The 22,261-nt window shown below is 35.4% G+C and overlaps 2 protein-coding genes across 4 annotated transcripts; both read right to left on the reverse strand.

Annotated features, from left to right (window-relative positions):
- Positions 1-1,332: 1,332 nt before the first annotated feature.
- Positions 1,333-14,769, reverse strand: slc17a9a (solute carrier family 17 member 9a). 3 transcript variants are annotated; one of them, XM_083555550.1, is made up of 13 exons: positions 14,525-14,769; positions 9,940-10,137; positions 9,565-9,704; positions 6,473-6,572; positions 6,027-6,151; positions 5,671-5,776; positions 5,468-5,564; positions 5,257-5,344; positions 4,987-5,021; positions 2,794-2,909; positions 2,463-2,518; positions 2,260-2,289; positions 1,333-1,726 (listed from the first exon to the last, which is right to left on the reverse strand). In XM_083555550.1, the coding sequence occupies exons 1-13, from the start codon at positions 14,608-14,610 to the stop codon at positions 1,557-1,559; spliced, it is 1,347 nt and encodes a 448-aa protein (XP_083411676.1). In that variant the 5' UTR covers positions 14,611-14,769; the 3' UTR covers positions 1,333-1,556. The 3 variants fall into 3 exon arrangements, with proteins under 3 accessions (XP_083411676.1, XP_083411677.1, XP_083411675.1); XM_083555551.1 differs by lacking the exon at positions 14,525-14,769 and adding an exon at positions 11,354-11,579 and having other exon boundaries at positions 2,426-2,518; XM_083555549.1 differs by lacking the exon at positions 14,525-14,769 and adding an exon at positions 11,354-11,577.
- A 71-nt stretch (positions 14,770-14,840) lies between these two features.
- Positions 14,841-20,358, reverse strand: gid8a (GID complex subunit 8 homolog a). The gene is made up of 5 exons (XM_083553368.1): positions 20,266-20,358; positions 19,556-19,709; positions 17,844-18,040; positions 17,057-17,254; positions 14,841-16,359 (listed from the first exon to the last, which is right to left on the reverse strand). Exons 2-5 carry the CDS (start codon positions 19,674-19,676, stop codon positions 16,186-16,188), a joined length of 690 nt encoding a protein of 229 aa, XP_083409494.1. The 5' UTR covers positions 19,677-19,709; positions 20,266-20,358; the 3' UTR covers positions 14,841-16,185.
- Positions 20,359-22,261: the final 1,903 nt, after the last annotated feature.

Consider the following 22,261-nt stretch of genomic DNA (forward strand, 5'->3'; position numbering starts at 1 on the left):
AAGCCAGTGGTCACAAAACTTTTTGAAACTAATAGCTACTTCTTGGGTACCGATTAATGTGAAAGGCTACCAGTATGATACACACTACGGAAATAACAAATTTGCTCAACCTTACCTTCAATTATATGTTATTATTAATAATTAATGATATTCATCTATGTGAAGACACTGATCATGTTAATGATTTCTCACAATAATTATCAACAATGATTTAACAAGGTAGAAAACAGATAAATATCAATATGCAAAACTTCATTTCTATAGATCTTTCCAAGTATTTACATTTCCAAATGATCACTTCTACAACATTTTTCACTAGCCACTAACACTTTAAAAAAAAAAATGCAGTACGTTGCATCATGATTTTACAGATTATCAATTACGTAACATACAAAAATCAATTCAGAGACCAGCTAGCTCTAATCTAATATGAAACATTTGTTTTTTTAATATTGTAATTTTCAAATTCACACCAATGCAAGTGTGATTTAAAAAATAATAGCAAAAAAACAATTAGATGCAGCTCACTGGTAAGTGGCGCTATGGTGAGCTATTTTTAAAAAAAGGCCCGCGGGCGACTCATGTGCCCATGGGCACCATGTTGGTGACCGCTGCACTAAACACCTTAATGTATATATACATACACTATATAGACAACTGTATAGAATGTGTTTGGATGCAGAAGCATTCAATTTTCCATTCATTTGAACTAGAAGACCCAAACATGTTCCAGCATGAATATGCCCCTGTGCACAATGCAAGTTCTATGTAGGCTTGGAAGGTCTTGAGTGGCCTGCTATGGAGCTCTGACTTGAACCCTATTAAACACCCCTGGGGTGAACTGGAATGTTGACTGCACCCCAGGCCTCCCTAGACCACTACCTGACTTCACTAACACCCCTGTAGCTGAGTGGGCAAAAATCTCCACAACCACACTCGAAAATCTACTGGAACATGACTTTTATATGCATGTAATATGTAGATAGATATCTGCTCTAAAATGGTGGTGTTTGATTGGCCATATAAGATATTTTAACAAGACACTGACTCAAAAAAATGGATTCCAATCAATATATTTTAGAGATAACCACTTTTGGATTGTCGGTCTCTATTATGTTGATTTAGTTATCCATTTTCATGATTTCTTTCCTTATAGAGAAACTGTAAATCAGCTATAATATTGTAATCAAATCTAATTTCCAGGCTAAGAAGTATTACATCCAAACAAAAGTTTTAAGTTGTTCTTTTAGGTAGATAAAATGGTTATGTTTCTCTCTCTTTAAAACCAAAAGCATAAAGTTTAAAGTCCACAACAATTGATATGCCAATATGTTTTTGCAAATAACAAAGCTTTAATAAGTTGTATATTTCAAAATCTTAGGTATTACTTTTAATACACATAAATACTGAAATATAAACTTCTGTACAAAAAAAGTATTTATCAATTTATGTTGCATTCAAGTTCACTGAATAAATAAATTATCATGAATGTGCAATTATATTTCAAAATAAAATACCTTGTACATGAAACAGTTAGTAATATGACAATGCTGTATTTAGATGAACGTCTTAGAAGTCTGATCTACTTGGTCCAACTGCTCTGCTTTGCCAAATATAATAAACACAACCACCCCAAAAATGTTCACTAAAATGAATTGCCCAAATACAGTTAGCCAGGACCCAGTGTTTTCAATCATGTGTCCTGTGATGTAAACCATTAAGAGACCTGTGGAGTGCACAAACATGAAAAAAATAAATGTGAAAAAAGAGAAATTAATATTTTCATTTCATTTTCATTTCACATTTTCATTTTATTTATAATATTTATATGAAATTATACTTAAAAACAGCAGACAGAACACTTCTTCAAGTGATATCTGCTAGAAGGCACTCGTTACAGCATAACTGTGGCTTTTACAGCTCAGAATAAGACAGTTGTTAACTTGACCATGAATCAGAAAAGATAATGTGATACCTATTCCTTTAACAAACCCATTTTTGTTGTTGATTTATTTAGTCCATATATTATGAAACCCTTGAATTATACGATCTGTGATATAAAATTATTGATCTATGATATAAAGTCAAAGCATACACAACTCTTTTGTTAATTGTAAGCAATATTTCAGTGTAAAACATTTTCAATGGCAAATGACATGATAATGAATATAATGAAAATAAATATGATGTATGTTATGAATTGAATATATTTAAACAATTAACTCGTGTATATTAGGGACTATTGCTTGGTCTACTTACTTGCGAATGCAGCGCAAGTGTTCATAACACCTGTAAATAAAAAGGATAAAACTGCTTTTAAATGATATCAACACTTTATCTGTATTCACTTTAAATGTTTAAAAAAGCAACTGGAAAAAAATGAAAGTGACACATAAAGCTATGAAATGTAGCGAATATCGATTACACAGAAATATTAGTCACTGTGAAAATGGCAGACAGACCAAAGAGAGCTCCAGCACATGATGGGGCCAAATCATGCACATTCACAGCCACACCACTAGATGGACACAGACATTCAACAATTTAGTGTTCAGCATTTAGTGTTAAAATAAACACAAACAAATAAATATGTAAACAATATATAGTAAGTGTCACATATAGTCATTTATTTATTAGTCATTTATTAAATCTAACTCTCTCTCCATATAAAGCATATATATATATATATATATATATATATATATATATATATATATATATATATATATATATATATATATATATATATATATATATAGTATACTAAATATAATTGTGAAATGCTGTTCTGACCTGCTATTAAAGGTTGATAAGCCAAAGGCTGCTGTGACAAAAACCACCGCTTGTAGAAACGTGGTAGCTTTACACAACAAATAAATGAACACACTGCTGAGTCCCATTGCACAGAACTAAAAAGACACCAAGCACACAAACACATACACACACCACACACATAAACACATATTAAACACATGTTATTCAGTTATTTATTTTAATTGTTCATTACTAATAATTGTTGAAATAGTAGTTGTTGAACACGTTTTTGAAACAATAACCCTAACCCTAACCATACCCATCATGAATTATAACCATATAATTAGAAACTAGACTGTCTTAAACAAATAGAGCTCAGCAGTTTAGAATATTACAGGTCCATCAAGGTTAATAGTTACTATTAAAACCACAAAAATGCCTTGACGTAAATGAGGTGGAGCCAGTCTTACTCAACACCTAAAACCTGTAGCCACACCAGTCTTTATTGGAACAGATCTTTTCTAGTCTATGTCTGCTTCAAAGCGGTGCTTTTTGTGGCTTACATGATAATTGTCTATGTGCCTACAGACAAGTTATATGGTACAAAACAGGAAAAGAAATGCCATGGGCTGCTTGCCTTTAAGCGTTAGCTACTTCATAATTCAGCCGAACATGTCCTTACTAGACATTCAGAGCATAAGTATTTCACTGTCAATAACTACCTATTCTATAAATTCTGCACTGACTGCAGGCATTTATAAAGATTTAGCTCTAGTATACCGTACTGACATTAAGGAATAGTTTAAAATATACTGAGCACTTCGCTAAAGCAGGGCTACTGTTAGTCCTAAAGACCAATCACAGGTACAGTAGACAGCAAATATTGAAAATTCACCCATGATCACTGACAAACTAGACAAACTAGGAGCTAGAGTGGCTGTTTTTATTGAAATGATGCCATGGACAGTCTGAAAGTCTATTGAGTTATTTAAAGAAATCAGTTGCTGTGACAAATCAGACAGTGTCAAAGACATTGCATTATGTTAACCTGTGCTAACAGATTTCAAGAATATAAACTTGGTCTTCATCACAATAATGGTACAGTTCAATCTTGCTACAGGTTGAGAAGAAGCCTAATGCAAAAACAGGAGCACATCCTTGTGTCAGATAAACCCAAGAACAATTTGTGCAGCTCAGATGGTGTATTTAATGTGAACCTGGATACAGTGAACGTGTAGTCCTGACAGTGAAGCATTAACATGGGAGATGGGTGATGATATGGGGCTATATGAGCGCAAAAGCTGTTAGAGAGATGATACCAAGATGATTATCATCTCCCCACACTGAATGTCTATAGATATAATAAAGTACTGGCTTACAAAATTATATCATATAACTCATGGTCGGTATCATGATAATGATCCAAATCACTCCGCAAATCACATAAGAAAGTGAAAACTATGAGTCACCTGACTTCAATCTGACAGAAAACCCTTGGGGGTATTTTCAAGAAAGAGTTAGAGCAATACACTGCCTCCACCAAAATAGTAGCTGAAAAAAAGATTGTTTTTGAAGAATAGCAGAATTTTCCAGAAACACTGTTTTAAAATGACATTTTACAGCAGGGAATATACCTTGCTCATCCAATTAGAACTAATGCAGGTAATGTAATGTGATATATTTTTCAACCATTTAATATTAAATTGATAATGTATTCACTTCTGTTATATACTGTAAGTGGACAAAGGTACAAATACAAGTATTAGGTACAAACACAATGTTCTTCACATAGCATTGCCTGATGCCTGTCTTTTATTTATTCTTTCCTGAGCCCACAATCTCTCCTCAGAATGATTTACAGTAATGTATATACAATACTTTGTGTTTTGTCATTAATATCTTTATAATTGCTTAAAATATATTCATCTTTTCTCTATAAATCTCTGACATTATGGACACAAAATAAACCATTGTTATGTAAATTTGTCTTTTGCATAACAACTACAACAACAATAATAATAATAATAATAATAATAATAATAATAATAATAATAATTATTATTATTATTATTATTCATTCATTCATTTTCTCCCGCTTATCCGTATTATTATTATAATTATAATAATTATTATAATTATAATAATTATAATAATGATTATAATTATAATAATTATAATAGTATTGTATAAATATATTTGTATAATAATGTAGTAATGTTTTCTTGCACCTACCTGCATTATTTTTCTGACAGTAGCTGCACTAAAACCTGCATGTAAACAAAATTCTCTTCACACATCATTAACTTCACTGCTATATGACTTGATAAAAACCATATTGTATCTTAGTAACATATATTTCAAAATGTTTTAAAGTAAATTAAATGGCTCTTGATGTATCACAATAAAATTAAACATTTGAAAATGATATGTTACTTAAAACATGCTCATCTTGATTTAAAAAAAAAAACCATTGCAACAATTACCAAAGAAACGATAGCATACCTTCTTTAATGAGATAATCTGACACACAGCCTCCTAACACAGAAATAGGCAGGGCTACAATCCAGGGGATTACATTAAACACCCAGTTCTGTTTTATCGCAGATTGGCATCAAGTAATAAAGCCAAGTGTGAATAAAAAAACAGAAATTTCAGGGTCATTAAGGTTTACAACACAATGCTTTACAAATATATGAATCTAAGACATTACTACCTTTGCATTAGGATATGTATCATCGAAGAATGTTGGCAGCCATGACAGAAGTGTGAAATGTGCACTAGTGTGGCAGATATGCGCAAAAAACATAGCCCTGCGGCAAAAAAGAGACAAAAAGTATTGCTTCCTCCTATATATATATAAATATATATGTATATGAAAAAATCTAAAGTATATATGTTTAAGTTACTTTAACTCACAACACACAGGGCTGCTTTAAAAGATGACGCCAAGTAATCTGAGAAATTGTTGCTTCAGATGCAGTTCCGGTGTTACTCCATAAAGAATCAAATGTGAATAGTGGTCCTGTATGGTTTTCACACACAAACATAAATATACAGGTGTGTTGTTGGATATTGACCGTCAATCAGTCATTAAACTGGAATACTGTTATAGCTGAATCATACTGGAACACTGCCCTTATATAAACATATATATAGGCTATGGTTTAGGTGGATTACAATTCTAATGCATCCAATATTAATGGAATTCCTTCAAATGCTGAGCAGAAATATAAGAAAAACAGTGCTCCAAATTCTCTAATGTTGAAGTGTACCTCTGAGAAGCCACCTCCATACAGAAAATGCCCATAGCACAGAGAAGACTCCAGGTACATAAAACACACTTTCCCAGCCACGCCAATCCAGCATGACAGACCCCAGTGCCCCTACCATCAGTATTCTAATAAAGCAAGAAAAAACTCAAGTCAATTCAATTTGGTTTTATCTGTATATCACAATGGACAATGGACATTGTCCCAAAGCAGATTTACAGCAAGAGGTTAGAAAATTTGAATCTAAATGTTTAGTGCCTATAAGCTTATCCCTAATGAGCAAGCCAGTACCGACTAAATGTGTAAATGGTTTTTGTAAATGGCTAGGAGAACCATTTAAATTACTCACTTCTACAACATTTGTCTAAATTTCATAATTAATCTAAAGTTTTAATAATTGTTAATGTTTTTTCTATAAATGTGTCTAATGGTGTGTCATGTGCATTCACCCCAAGTAGCAACCACAGCCTAACATGCTCATCAGAAAGCCCCTCTCTCCCTCAGCCACACGCTGTGCACAGATGCTGTTTAGAGAGGGGTAGTGAACACCTACAACACAGAAGAGTATAAAAAAAAAAAACTCAATTACATCATACTTTAAAACATTATCCCAATAATAACCTGTCAGAACTAATTGGATTAATTTGCTGTATGCGGCGTATAAGTTCACCACAATGTCCAACAAACACTTTAGTTATTTAAGGTGATACCCGTTGCAAATCAATATAAATACAGAACTGTTGAAAAGTTTTAGGCAGGTGTGGAAGAAAATGATGTTAAGTAAGAATGCTTGCAAAAAGCATTCTTCTAAAAGTGTTAATAGTTTGATTTTATCACTTAACAAAATGGAAGTAAGTGAAGAGAAGGGAAATCCGAATCAAATTAAGATTTGGTGTGACCACCCGTTGAAGATAGGTTGTTTCAAACATCTTGAAGAACTTACCACAGATCTTCTGTGGATGTGGGCTTCCTTAAATATCTGTCTCCTCCAAGACAGACTCTATAATGTTGAGATCAGGACTCTGGGGGGGCCAAAACTAATAATTCCAGGATCCATTGTTCTTCTCTACTTCAAAGATTTTTTTTACTATATGTTTGGAGTTGTTGTGTGGCTGCAGAATAAATTTGAGGCCAATCAGACTCCTCACTGATGGTGTTGCATGATGGAAAATACCTGCCTGTATTTCTCAGCATTGAGAACACCATTAATCCTGACCAAACCTTCAACTTTATTTGCAGAAATGCAACACCAAACTTCCAAGGAACCTCCACCATGCTTCATTGCTGCCTGCAGACACTCATTCTTGTAATGCTTTCCAAACAAATTTGCTACAGCTAAATGTTAACAGTTTTGACATATCAGCCCAAATCAGCTGCTACCATGTTTTGCACCACAGTTCCTTTGTTTTTACGCACAGTTGACTAACTTAGCTTTCTTTCCACATCAGAGATACAGTGGTCCCCCGGAACTCGTGGGAGGTTACGTTCTAAGACCCGCGAATTTTGGACGCACCCCCGCAGCCCCTATGGTACCTTAGTGAATTTATCTAGACATTACACCAATAAGTTTTTGATGCATACTCAACAGAAAATGTGAAGTAATGGACATAAATGCTTTATTTATCACATAAAATGAATAATACAATAATATGTTTTAAAAAATGTTTATGAAATTTGTTAGTGAAAACATAGCTTAAAATGTTATTTATAACATGCCTGAACATTCGGTCCCACTGCACATTCCCGCAAATTTTAAGTTAATCTGCAACTTGCTGTTAGGTTCCAAATGAGAACCCGTGAATGTTCTGAGTTGCAAGCTCTGAACCGCAAATTATCGGGGGTTGACTGTATAGTTTTTTGGCTGCAGTTCTTCAATGAAGACCAGTGCTGGCCAGACTTCTCCAGACAATAAACAGGCTTTCCTGGATCCCACATGGATCCTTTGTTGAAGGCACTACTAGACATTAAGTTGTCTTGCGGTCCTTAACACTGTCCACGTCGTTGTGCTTTTTCAAAATAGCTTGAATCCCCAGTCTGCCTTGAAATGTTTGCCTGAGAGACCTTTCTGATGCAATTTTGTTTCTTGTAGCTGGAATCAGTCTCGTCATAGTGTATTACCTGTGCCTTCCACAACCACAAACCACTGATTTTTCTTCTGTTCACTCACTTTGCATTTTGTAAATCAATCAAACTGAACCAATAAAATATACACCGACCAGGCATAACATTATGACCACTGATCATACATTATGACCATTATGCCCTATATTGTGTTTGTCCACCGTTTGCCAACAAAACAGTCTTGACTATTTGAGCATTAACTTCTTCAGCAACTTGAGCTACAGTAGCCTAATCTGTTGTATCAAACCACACAGGCCAGCTTTCACTCCTCACTTGCATCATGACCCTGTCGCTGGTTCACCACTGTTCCTTCCTTGGACCACTTTTGATACTGAGTATTGCAGACTGGGAACACGAGAGCTACAGTTTCGGAAAAGGTCTGACACAAGTCGTCTAGCTATCACAATTCGGCCCTTGTCAGACTCACTCAAATCTTTACGCATGACAATATGTCTGCTTCTATCATTTTTTTTTCATTTCATCTTCTCCCGCTTATCCGTAATTCGGGTCGCGGGGGCAGCAGTCTAAACAGATTCCCCAGACACTTCTCCGTGTCCGGGGGATCGGGCTGTCAAGGCCCCCGCCTTCGACTGCTGCCCAATCCTCTCAGCACCGGTCCCTTACGGTCCCTCCTGCAGGTGGTGAGCCCACAGGAAGTACTTCTATCATATAATATCAAAATGTTCACCTGCTGCCTAATATTACCCACTAAAAGGTGCAATGATGAAGAGATATTCAATGTTATTCACTTCACTGCTCATACTGTTATAATGTCAAAATGTTATGCCTGATTGGTGTGTATTTCTGAAATCATTCTTACTTTACATAATTTCTTCACACCTTCCCAAAGTTTTGCACAGTAATCAGCCAACACTTTAAAACCATCTGCCAAGTATAGACCTCTGATGGTGTGCTATGGTCTGATGTTAGCAGCAGATCCTTATGTTCTGTACGTTGTGATGTGCTGCTATGTAATATGTGGAGGATATGGTCTGCAGCAATGTTAAGGTAGGTGCTGTGTGTAAAAGTAACATTTATGTAACATGAATGTAAAAGTAATATTATAAATGATCAGTGTACTTTGTATTTGTTCGAAAATTGCAGATATAAAGTCTGGACCCAAATACTTATTGATGTGATTTATTGACTCTACTTACTATGACTTACTACTATTAAGAGAGTGTATTGTAAACTTGGACCTTCTGACAGGTAAATACTTTAATAATTCCTGGACATTAAGCATTCAAGACCTTAAGAATCAGTTGTGAGCATTTCAAGATTGTATATCGTAAAAAGCACATTAAAAATTCACATTAGGCTACCCCCCCCCCCCACACACACACACACACACACATTATTACTTATGTACACACTTTATCTCCTTCTCATTTGAGTGTCATTTTATTTAACATCTGCTCACCTTGTAGCACGCCCATTAAGAACCTGGCTACCGTAATGGTGATAAGCGGTGGGAGCCCCATGTTGACCAGAAGAGGAGTTATGGCTGTCATTACTGCCCAGGAAGACGTAGAAATTATCAGGACTCGCTCACCACCAATGCTGTCAAAATATTTGTCATTTGCATTAACTTTTGTTTGGATACAGTTCTTTTTTTGTATTTGTTTGGACAAAGTTCTGTCTAATTAAAGACACAAAATAACCTATAATATATTTATTTTAATTAATCTTTATTTTAATTTTTCTTTTTTTATTTCAAATCTCAATTTTATTTAATTAGATCTATTCTATGATTTATTTCTCAGAAGTACCAGGTACACAGGTAAATGTTACCTACTTATCACTGACATAACCTCCCAACACTTGTGTGAAGCAATAGCCCCAATAAAAGACCCCCAGCACCAATCCAGACTCCTTCTTGTTCCATCCAAATTGCTTTGCCATAGTCGCTGCACAAACTGGCATGGCCATTCGTGCCCAATGGAGTAGGCAGGTGACCAGCAGCAGTGTTGAAGTCCATGTCCACACAAGTGACCTACAACAGCATTGGAAAACAATTGGTGATTCATGTAGCAAAAGCGTATTTCCTTCAACAGACAAGTCCATCAAACCAGTAAGTCAGGTTTCTCTCCATAATAGAATAGAACTCTTTATATGTAGGATGTTATGCACAATACAATGCAACGAATCCTTTTCATATGCTGATTTTTAAAAAGTTGGGGTCAGACATGATACAGCACCCCTTGAGAAAAAACTTCTCCACCGCCTTTATGAATAGGATGAACATTAAACGAACTTTGGTCATGGAAAAAACTTCAATGAGATGTGGTTTTGGAAATGCTCTACCACTCCTGGGGTTAGTTTCGCACACCTAATCTAAAATGGCTGGTTACAAGCAGACTGACCAAAGCTACTTACACACCTTTCCAAAGACATTTGCATGTTCTTCCTTAAAGACATATGCTGCCCTGAATGCAAACACACTGAATGCAAACACACTGACATTTTGTGGAGCTCTGAGTGGGACACAAATGCAATGTATACACCTTTTATACACCTTAATTACACCTAACAAGATCTTTCCCACAGCTGCTCTTATTAATGGTCTGAACCTTCACATATACTTGGCATATTGACATATTCCTCCCTAAGTAAATGGCACACTTTGCAAAGTTAGCTGTGCTTGTGGGTTTGGCCACAAAAAGAGCAGTTGCTCAACATACCAATACCAATGTACTCATTTTCATTAGGTGCCACTTTATTTTAGCGAAAGTACAAATCTACATTACAAGTATCAGAACACAGAGAGAAGGAAAAACAAAGCAAACAAGACACACTCAGATGACACACACACACACACACACACACACACACACACACACACACACACACACACACACACACACACACACACTTTAACCTTAAAACTCTTAAACTCTTTAACCTTAATAGATCACAATTTCTAAACTATATATATATATATATATATATATATATATATATATATATATATATATATATATATATATATATCCATTGAGTTCCATTCTATAGAAATGAACGTGACTTCACATGTTCTTCACCAAACCACCACCAAAGTTCTGCTCAAAGCACCAAATGAATGCATTAAATGTAATGACAGCTTAGTACTTTCTATTAAAGAGCTAGACTTTCTAATCGATAAACATGGACTTTTACAGACTTTTACGTAAACTGGGTAGCAGATCATTTTTTAATTAGCGACACCTCACCTGGGCCAGAGTCCCAAAGCTTCTTTCCCCGCCTTTTTGTCGGGCTCGAGCGCGTGCCCGTGCTCACAGATGTTTCTATCCGAATGTGAAGTGAGACTTTCTGATTTCTGTTCCATGAACCTGCAGCACTGGGTTCATTCGGTTAACCCAGCTACTGAACAGACGGTGTAGGAAGTTGGTAAAAAAAAAAACATATGATCGCAACTTGTTCTCGACAGGTAGGCAGGACAAGCTCGACGAGATAAATTTGCATATACTTAAATATTTATAAGCATGGGGCATGACGGGATTCGTTTCAGATTTGTTTTAAAGAAGTATTGTAGGAAAAACATATTGATAAAAAAAGGAACAGCTGGATATGGAAGCCCGTTTCCGCCACCTTATTTATATCTCGCAATTCTGACTTTATTCATGCTTATTCTTACTTTATTTCTGCTATATCTAAGAACTGAGTTATTTTATAACAACCCAAGAGGTGGCTTGAGCTATCACATCTGCTTTGCGAGAAATACATTTAGAATTGCGAGAAAAAAAAAAGAAGTCGCAATGAAACTATTTTCTGTGGTAGAAACAGGCTTGCGTGGGGTTAAATAATTAATAAATAATAACTTAGTCAAATACACCTATAAACATAATCGAACACTTTCACTACTACACTTGAAATGTGTTGAGTCAAACTTTGCACGTTGTTACAATATTTGTACGATTTGATTTCTATGCATATTCAAAGTAATGAGAAACAGTGTTGGACGAAGTACACAAAACATGTACTTGAGTAAAAGTAGAGATACATTAGGTAAATATTACTCCAGTAAAAGTTAAAATAAAGTATAAAGTTATAAAGTTCTATTATCAAGACTCTTCCTAATGTTACTCTTAGCACAATCTATTATTAGAATGATATTAATGAGTTAAACACTGGTTGATATCTAATACGTTATCATGAGCCCAGAAACCTTCTTAAAAGAAAAATAGTTTCTTCCACCATTTATTCCTCTCAAAATGTTCTGCTTGATGTTGGACTGACACTAAACTCTATGTTCTTGATAAGTAGCTCTGCTTCAGCTCCTGTCACTGGATAAATAAGATATTCTCAGAGCAGTCCACAAATTAGGATGTATTTCTGAGAGTTCAATTTCATGTATAATCACCCTTCTTCTTCTTCTTGCTCCCGTTAGGGGTCGCCACAGCGCATAATCCGTCTCCATACTACTCTGGAAAAGAGATATCACCCTAAATGCGTTTATTGCACAATTAAATTCACGATTTATCAGAACTAAGAACCGAACAACTCCTTGGCTAATTGTAGCTATAAGATACATACAACATCTATATCTTTATAATATATGTATTTTAAATGAGCATTTTAAACTGTGCAGGAGATTCCCCCTTACTGAACTCAGTTCAGGACCTGTTTTGTATTTTAATTTTTTTCTTTATTAAAAGACAAACAATTTTGCATTCAATGAAATATCGAACATATAATAAAAAAATAATAATTAAATAATAGGGTATACATACATGGTTACAACAAAAAGGAGAAATTTAGATCTTTGAGTATCTTCAAAATTCTGATTGCTTTCCAGCTTGAAAGTTCAAAATAAAAATTGAATTCAGCCTTGAATTCAGAGATATTGGGCATCCTATCTGACCATTTGCATTTGGGTATATAAAATTTTTTTAGCATAATAATGTGATTCTTATTTTACATTTTTTTATCCAAGTAAAAAAATATGATCTTCTCCCCTTATCTCAATTTTAGTACCAGTCAACATAGTAATAAACATTCAACCTCAACCCGTACATACATTCGAAAACATAAGATGTATAACAGTCTCAGCCTCCATTCCACAAAAAAACCCCCACAGAATTCAGGGATTTATTTCTCTTTAGGAACTGGTTTGTTGGATAAATTCTATGTACAGTTCATGGGCTGTTCAGTACAATCACAGAAAACCTTTATGACATCACCTCAATTAAAAGTAACCAAATCAATAAGTGCTATTTAACTACAATCCGACTAGACTAGTTATGTTGTAGTTGTAATAAACTACATACTATAAATCATTATATTATGCAAGCTAAAAAAGTGATAGAGCTGCATAGACACCTTTATCTTTTGCACGTTTTTCCCCTACTTCTTTTCTCTTTTTTTCTGAATTGGGCTCCTGAGGGTTTAGAGCTTGTTTTTGTTGTGCATAATTTTATTTGGATTTAGCTCTCGTGTGGTCGTGACGTCACACAGCCCCGCCTCTCTGTGGGTGCAGACCCCCGAGTCCCGACCCCATTCATTCATCACCGTGATATGATGTAATAATAGACTCATAAATAAAAAGGAACGACTGATTTTGCGGAATGTAGTTAAGTAAAAAATTAAGATATTTGACTTTGATATGTAGTGAAGTTAAAGTCTCCCCAAAGGGAAATACTTGAGTCAAATAGAGATACACGAAAAAACTACTTAAGTACAGTAACGAATTAAATTAATTTCGTTACTGTCAACCACTGCTTTTAAATGTGTTCAGGTATTAACAAATACAATTTGTTATAGTTACACTGAACATGTTTTCCTGTCGAAACAAACATTGAATTTCGTTTTTAAGAGCCAATACAGCTTCGCCTGAAAAAGTCATTTAGTCGCTGTACATTTGACTTGCCTAGCCAGTTTGTAAGGTACAATTGTTAGTGTAACGTAGCAAAAAAAAAAAAAGAAGAAGTAAAATACAATAACAAAATAAAAAAGTAGAAGAACACAGGTGGCCTGTAGAGATTCCTGACCACAACCCCATTTAACACCATTGGTTAACCTAAAATAACCTGAAATTCTGACAGAACACCAAACCTCCTTCCCATTACATAGTGCCTGATCTCACTACTGATTTTGTAGCTGAATGAACATTGAAGGCCACAGCTACTGAATCTGATGGAAAGCCTTCCCAGAAGAGTGGAGTTATTAAAACCATAAAGAGAGCACAAAACATAAAATAAGATGTTGTAATCAGGGCTTTACAAACCTTTGGTCATACAGTGTATGCATACATGAATGCATCATAACTATAATTAATTACATAAATTCATCCAAAAATTAATTTCTATGCTAACTAGAGTTAACTATATTAAATATCCTACTGGATTCTTCTCTCAAGTGTGAGTCTCAACAGTAAAACTCACCTGGGCCAAGGTCCTGTCTCTTTGTTCTCCTCTGTTTTCACAGGCTTGCTCGTGTGCAAATGTTTAACATTTTGTTCAACTTCCATTCAATAGCAGCACTGTTTATTGCTCGTTAGGCTGCGCTGCATGAAGTCGATTAAGCCAAACTTTCAAACACACTTTCGATAAGAAAAACACCAGACTGTGAGAACCGCTGGACAGGAACTACAGGTATGACATGTTTAAATAATAGCTCATGCATTTGCATACTCATGCTGAAAAATTCTCCTGAGGTATGCATATGTATTTTATGAAAAAAAAAAAGGCAGGATACACATTTTGTTTCAAAGAAATTATTTATTGTACCTGAAAATCTGAATGTAAAAACAGGCGAGGTTGAAGAATGCGTTGTTGAATAAATAATGTAAAAAAAAAAAAAATTACAACTATAAATAAAATATAAACTTCAGTAGCATGTACAAATCAAAAATAAAAAGGGTAATGTAGCAAATTGTTGAGGCATTTAAAAATGCGTGGAACTTAAAAAATAATTAAATAAAATTAGCTTATTAAATCTAAAACACAAATTGCCCCCATTCCTGTGCTTGACATGTTCACTTTACTTTGCTCACCATTTAAGCAAGGTTCATTTCCATTCCAAGCAAAAATGCAAGGTTAGTTTTCGTTCTCTCACACAAACACTCACTTTACCCTAGCCAACCAGCACAAGGCACAGCAGAAGAACAAACCAGAAGACTGTGTCCCCATCAACAACACAGCAATTGTATAAAGCACAACTTCTGACAAAAGTGTTGATTTCCAGTATAAAACAATTTGTGAGCCTTTCCCTATAGAAAGCTTAACACTCATTAAAAATTGGGGGTGTAAACCTCAGGCTTCAACACATTTACCGCATTTAGCGGACGCTCTTGTCCAGAGCGACGTAGAAAAGTGCACACCGCACAATACATTTATTTTTTATTTTTTTTTTAATTAGGCTGCGATTATATATTTGTCCATACCACTGAATCAGATTCAATTTAGTAGCCTCCAATTAATATTCAATTCAATTTGTTCAGTGCCTGATGTAAGTCTGCCTTTAATTTGTAAATAAAGAAATACACAAAGACTGTCTTAGGCATCAGTGTTAATAGCAATTTACTTGCTAGCTTATTTACAATATCATTTTTTACATAGGAGTTATCCGTTTAATTACGAACAACAATAATTACTGTTGCCACGGCTCCTCTGTCCTTAGGTTTAATTTGATGCAATGATCCAGACTGCCCGATCGTTACACCCCTACAACCTTTATAAGCAGCACTGAATAAATGTAAAAAAACAAACAAAACAAAAAAAAACAAACAGAACAGAAAGAACAATGCCAGTACTTAAAAACAAAATGATGCGGATGTTTGCAACGTGGATATTTGAAAATAAGGTCTATAGAATTACATTTTATTCTGAAAATGGGTGTCAAGCTAAATTACTTTTTCATATATTTACTTTGATTCGCATATCTGCTTTCAAAATATAATACAATATACAGTTAAGTTAGTTCTCCTGTATGAGACACAAACAAATTGCTAGTTCGTATTCATATATATGGTCCATTTACTGACTGTTTATAAATAAGGGGAAATATTTCAGTACAGCACAGATGTCCATTTTGTTGCCAGTTCTTACTTAGGGTCTTCAATTGTGCCCTTACTAAGGTCTGTCATTTTGGGGTATTTGACTTTTTTCTGGTCAAGTTCATTCTGTGCCCACAACAAGAGCTTCAGCAGCTTGGCCAGTTTTGGTGTCGACTCCCTGTTTTCATAGTCGAGGACTGCCTGGTTCACCTCACTCCAAACCTGCAAGAAGAGACATGTTTTGCTTAGCTTGAAAGTTTCCTCGCACAATTACGCCACCTGGTGGAGGATAAACAGAGCGCATTTCCAGATACTTTTAAATACATTTAACAAACCGAACAGAAATGTTTTACTTTTTACACCATTCTTATTATTAAAACTAGCTAAAAGTCAGGTGAAAAACTGATTATCACTGTCAAAGGATGGAATATATTAAGCAGCAAGTGAAGATTCAATTCTTGAAGGTGTTGTATTGAAAGCAAGAAAAAGTGGCCAGCTAAAGGATCTGTGCAGCTTTGATGGTTACACACATGGTCAGAGCACCTTCAATACCACAGATCTTGTGGTATCTTTACAGGATGCAGTATTTAGCAGCTACCAGAGAGCTGCCTGTCTTTTTCAAACTCACAGAGGAGCAGACAAAGTTAATGCTTGCTATAATCAAAAGGTGTCAGGACACAGAGTCTACCACTAAAAGCATCTACAATGGGCAGGTGAGCATCACAACTGGACCCCCAGAGCAATAGAAGAAGCCTGGTTAGATGAATAAAGTTTTAATTTACATCACGTGGACAACCGCATGGAAGTGCATCACTTACTAGGTCACAAATGCTGTACTTCCAACACTCTTTATATTAAAAAAAATAAAAATTAAGCTGAAATTCTGGACTGCACAGAACCAAAAAAAAAAAAACCTCACCTTCTGTCGCTGCATCATATTCAGAAGGTCTCCGAAAGGTGACTCTTCAGGGTTGTCGAAAGCCAGCAAGGCCAGGGTTCTCTCCATCTCAGTCAGACACTCTCTGCTCTCTTCACCTTGTTCAGCCAGTTGCGACTGTGCAAACTCCAGTGCAGCCTCCGTCTCCCGCAGACGAATCAGCTCGATCAAATGCTGCTGCTGCAGGAGAGAAAAACGTATATCTGTATTTCAGACCAGGCTCAAGGGGAACAGTCTTTTATCTCCACTTTCTCACCTCTAGGGTAAAGAGGTCCAAACATCCCTTTTATCTGATGGTGAAAAGTTGAATATTACCCGATAATAGATCAATATATTTGTTGCTACTAAGCACTAAAAGCCATTTTCATCCGAAGCATACTACCATACTAAAACTGTGCAAACTAAATTAAAATACATAAAATGATAAAAGAAAGTATGCCCTCCTTTAATTCTTAATTTAAATACCTAACGTGTGTTTCTCACCAACTTCTATACACAAGCAAGCGACATCAAGTTCACAGTCAGAAATCAGGTCAAAAAGTAAGTACACCCTATAATTGGATAATATTTAGAACCACCTTCAGCAACAATAACCTAAAGAAGGCATTTTCTGTAGGAGTTTAACAGTCTGGTACATTGTTTTGGAGAACTTTGGCCCACTCTATAAAATTTCTTTAGTTTAAGTCAGTCTCAGTCCTTTAAATAAATTTACTATTTTTTTATTTTTACATGATAGAAATAATACAAATAAATAATAAATCATGTTTACCTGAAGATGGAAGTAGAGATATCGGTTGGTGTCCAAGAGTTCTGGATGAAGGCTGTTAATGAGAGAGATGGCTTCCTGAATCTGCCCTTTCAGAATCATCTCCCTGATTTTTATCCGCTCATCCAGAGAGTCCAGATCCACGCTGGGCTCAATGCCTGACTCCATCCGAAACTTCTCTGCAGCCTCTTTAAAACCCTCTGTGGAAAAACAAACTTCTGTCAACTTTCTGGCAATTTATTTGATTGATTTAGTATGTACAACTGGGCTGCTAACAGTAAAGCGCTAAAATGCTTTCAGTAGCATTGGGGCATTATGAGCTGAACACCTCATGTTCCTGTGATGGTTTGCAAAAACAGACAACTGTTGTTTTGGTTAAATTGTGCCTCAAAATTCATTTAGGCAAAAACCAAGAACTTGCCATAATAACATAGGCTGATATCGCTAAGAAAGCAAAGATGTTACCAAATGACAGGCACTTAGTTTTATAGTTTCTACTTTTAAACTTTGTCTTTATGTTCTGCCTGTGAGGATCACATCAGACTGTTTACAGTTTAACACAGTAAAATAAAAACTGGCTGCTTAAACCCTGGTTACCCTAATGTCTTTTGTCTATGTGATCAAATACAGACTACAAATAAGTTTGCACCCATGTTTTAAAATGTTTAAACAGCCCCCCCACCCCATAAAAAAAAAGAAAAGAAATTCATAACATTTAGCCTGCAAAATTGAATAATTTAGCCAATCTTTTTCCAAACAGAGTATAAATGCATTTAAATGCAACTGTGTGACTTGGCTCATGTGAATTGAAAAATACAGATCCAACTGTAACTGTATAATTATTCAATTTATTTTTGGAAGGTATGTTCTTTTTTTCATAAGAGCATTAAAAGTTGGACAATGTTGGGCATCATTCAGCAGAGCTGGAGTGTATTAAAAAAAGGAAATGAATACTATTCTTTTTCAGTGGACATGCAAGAAAATTACAAATTTGCCCGTGAAAAAGATACATGCAAAAGAGCAACATAATTCCCTTCACCTTTTTCAGAACTACCGTACATGAAGCTCATGTGTAAAGCGGTTTTATTATCCAACACACATGAAACATGCACAATGCACAAGTGCCCAATCTTTTTCCGATGAAGGGCCAACAATCAAATTTGAGGGCCGTGGGCTGAAAATAAACGTTTCATTGTACCAAAAATTATATTACGATTCTCAAGATCAGTGATGGTTCAGTGGTTAAGAGTCTGGAATCATGAAGTTGTTGGTTTCAGCACCACCATTAGGTCCTTAAGCATGGCTCGTACTTTCTTTGCTTCAGAGTGCAGTATTATTGCTGACGCCAGCTTTCAACAAGCTTGGATATGCAAAGAATGAATTTTACTGTGCTGTAATGTATATGTGCAAAAAAGCCTCTTCTGTTAAGTTGCCATGATTCCTCTCATTTATGATTTCAATATATACTTTTGCACAACCTTTTTTTTATTGTACAAAAAATTGAGACATGAAGCTTATCCGCATTTCTCGAAAGTTTTTCCAAAATAACATTTTTCCCCTTTTTGTCCTCTTTTCATATATTTCATGATTGGCCGAATGAAAGGTCACCACTGGCCAACTTTGGCACTCAGGCTCTAATTTGGGCATCTTTACTCTACAGTATTCACATACATGCATAATTCCTACACAGGACTGTGAGAATGAAACTTACATACCAGTTACTAAATAGTTCATAATGAGGCGGTTCATATCTGCTCTCTGGATGTGGACATTATTCAGCTTCTCCATCCACTCCTCCTTCGTGATATCTTCTGGCTTTTCTGCGTAGCTCATCATAAACCCGCCACTGGAGACGTTTCTCTAATAAAACTGCAATTAAAGTCGAGAGAGAATGCAACAAAATAATCAGCCATCATGACAAAGATACGCTTTAGACTATGGGACAGTCTCTGTTAAAGATCTGGAGCATTTGGGATGTTCTTGTCATGTGCATGCAACAGTTGGTCAGCGGTGGATGAACGAATGAAGGAGCAGCAGCGTGATGCGGCGGGTTCGTATTTTCGCGGTGTTTTCAGCCTTGTCTCGTCGTTCACTTGAACCCGGGTGAAGTACACTTCACTTCAGGACATGCGATTTTGGAAATGCAAACATGGCACCGACTAGAAGTGTTAAAAACGACCTAAAACTTAATTCGTAACAAAGCGGTCAATTTGATCTTATTCTCGGTGGGGGACAAAATAATGGCGGCGTCAAGAGGAAGCAAAACAATCGAGCCTGGAACTCAAAACGACTGTCACTGAAACGACACAGAAAACCGCAGGTATCTGGAGGCCAAATGACGCGCATAGATTCATAATCCGAATATCATCCCGTTTCTGTTGCATTAAAACATGTAACGCACTGACATTTATAACCAAATACTTACAAAATAAGTGTTGACGATGGAGCTGGGCCTGGTTCTGAAATCACGCGATAGAATTATGCGCTGTGAACGAGATTTCCGAGGATCTATGCGACTGGCCAGCGCTATGACGTCACAGTTGCTGTGGCAGAGCTGTTCATGTTGCCAAATAATTCTTTCTCAATTTTAATTGCGTTGAATAATGGGTCTGAATTATACATGATATATAGACATATACATCTTTTTGTGTTGTTTGTTTATTTTGGGAGGGGTGTCGATCTCAAATAATCATAATTAAATTATTTTAATATTATATTCCTTCATAGTATTATTAAAATTACCAAAAACAATTATTTGTATGTATTAAATTCGGCGCTGAGACCATTTTTGAATTTATTTCCTTTTGTTTCATACGAAATCTGATTTATATATTTATATATATATATATATATATATATATATATATATATATATATATATATATATATATATATAGGCACATTTATAAACATATAACAATGAAACGTTTGATCGACTCAGACGCAGTGCTATAAATGACATGAATATAGACTAGAGAAGAGAGCGGACATGCGGGTTTGAGTACCACGTGACCCGGGTAAGATTTTAAATTCGGCTCTTAGTATTTATAAACATTTTTAAAAAATGCATCTCCAAATCGACAATAATAATCTTGGGTCAGAATTTTCCGTGGACACACTAAAATATAAACATTATCATGCTTTGATTTTTGGTACTTGTGTATTAACATTTTTAAGCAAAATAATAATACAAATAAATAACGGTTTTTTTTTTGTATTTGTGTGCAGTTTGTTTTATAGGCCATTTGTAATTTAACACTGTCTTTATCAGCATTAGTGAAGGTAAATAATTCACACACAGGAAAAAAAAGACAATTTTTATACGAATGTTTTAAACATTTTTTTTGGGGGGGGTTAAAAGGTGTCACATGTTAAAGGTATTAAATGATACAAATAATATCATGCTATACTCCATAACATGTATATATAAAAGCTGATTAAATGTACAGAAAATACATAACTTGCACATCTTTAACAAGGTGTAAGCCTGCATGAGAGTGGCGAACTATGACAATTTCTCGCTCTTTTATTTTAATATTTTATTATTATCCTTAATATTATTACTATTATTATTATTTACCGGTAAGGATATCACGGCCCGCAGAGCGTTCAGAGCGGCGCGCATGCGCCATCGCGCGATAATGATGAAGCGCGAGGCTTCGGGATTGACTGTGGAGGATACTGGAGGCTACAAGAGGATGCTGAATCCGTTTGTTAGATTCGCCAGCAGACTGAGAGCATCGTTGGTTCTTGTTTGTCAGGGCGTATCTCTCTTTTCTGCGTCGACACTGACGAAACACACGGTAGGATGACCTGTGGCCAAAACCGGGCAAAGTGTTTCCATCTGCGTTCATTGTTTAAAGAAAAGAAAACAATCACCTCCACCTGAGCACGTTATAAGTGTCACTGTGCTTGTCTATATAACATCTACCCAGGGATTAGTGGCCTGCCCAATAACATCAGGGTGTGTGCACAAACAGTCTGTTTTTACACAGAGCATGTCACATGTTTTTGGGGTAATAGATTAGATGACCTTTTATTTGTTATTTTTTTTTAATGTTTTTATTATAAACAATAATGATGATTTTAGTAGTTATAAAACAACACAACCCATCAAAACAACTGAGGTTTGTAGACCATGTTTTATGAGTCCTCTTTCGAGACATTGTTTTATATGTATAATTTACGGTGTATGAGGTGTTTGAACAAATTAGTGAGGGCTTGTGCAAAAGGTGAACTTAAACCGGAAATCATCATTATCATCATCACAAAAGCTATTTTCTTTATATAACCCCTTATAGATATTTGAAATCCAGCAGCACAAAAAAATCCAACACAATACATCACACTGGTAAAAGAACCGTACAAGCAGTGAGGTGCGATGGGTTTATATAACAGAGAAAGATAGTATATACAATGCA

Source organism: Silurus aristotelis (genome assembly GCF_946808225.1).
Source record: "Silurus aristotelis genome assembly, chromosome: 11".
NCBI lineage: Eukaryota > Metazoa > Chordata > Actinopteri > Siluriformes > Siluridae > Silurus > Silurus aristotelis.

What these genes read in the sequence shown, in the direction of transcription:
- slc17a9a (XM_083555549.1), bottom strand. Translation starts at nt 11,469, where the DNA reads ATGGAACAGAAATCAGAAAGTCTCACTTCACATTCGGATAGAAACATC. An exon ending in GCTTTGGGACTCTGGCCCAG is followed by an intron (nt 10,138 to 11,353) that starts GTGAGGTGTCGC and finishes ATGCTGTTGTAG; the next exon opens with GTCACTTGTGTGGACATGGA. An exon ending in CACTTGCGCTGCATTCGCAA is followed by an intron (nt 1,727 to 2,259) that starts GTAAGTAGACCA and finishes TGCACTCCACAG; the next exon opens with GTCTCTTAATGGTTTACATC.
- gid8a (XM_083553368.1), bottom strand. Translation starts at nt 19,676, where the DNA reads ATGATGAGCTACGCAGAAAAGCCAGAAGATATCACGAAGGAGGAGTGG. An exon ending in TATGAACTATTTAGTAACTG is followed by an intron (nt 18,041 to 19,555) that starts GTATGTAAGTTT and finishes GTTTTTCCACAG; the next exon opens with AGGGTTTTAAAGAGGCTGCA. An exon ending in ATATGATGCAGCGACAGAAG is followed by an intron (nt 16,360 to 17,056) that starts GTGAGGTTTTTT and finishes CTCTTCTTGCAG; the next exon opens with GTTTGGAGTGAGGTGAACCA.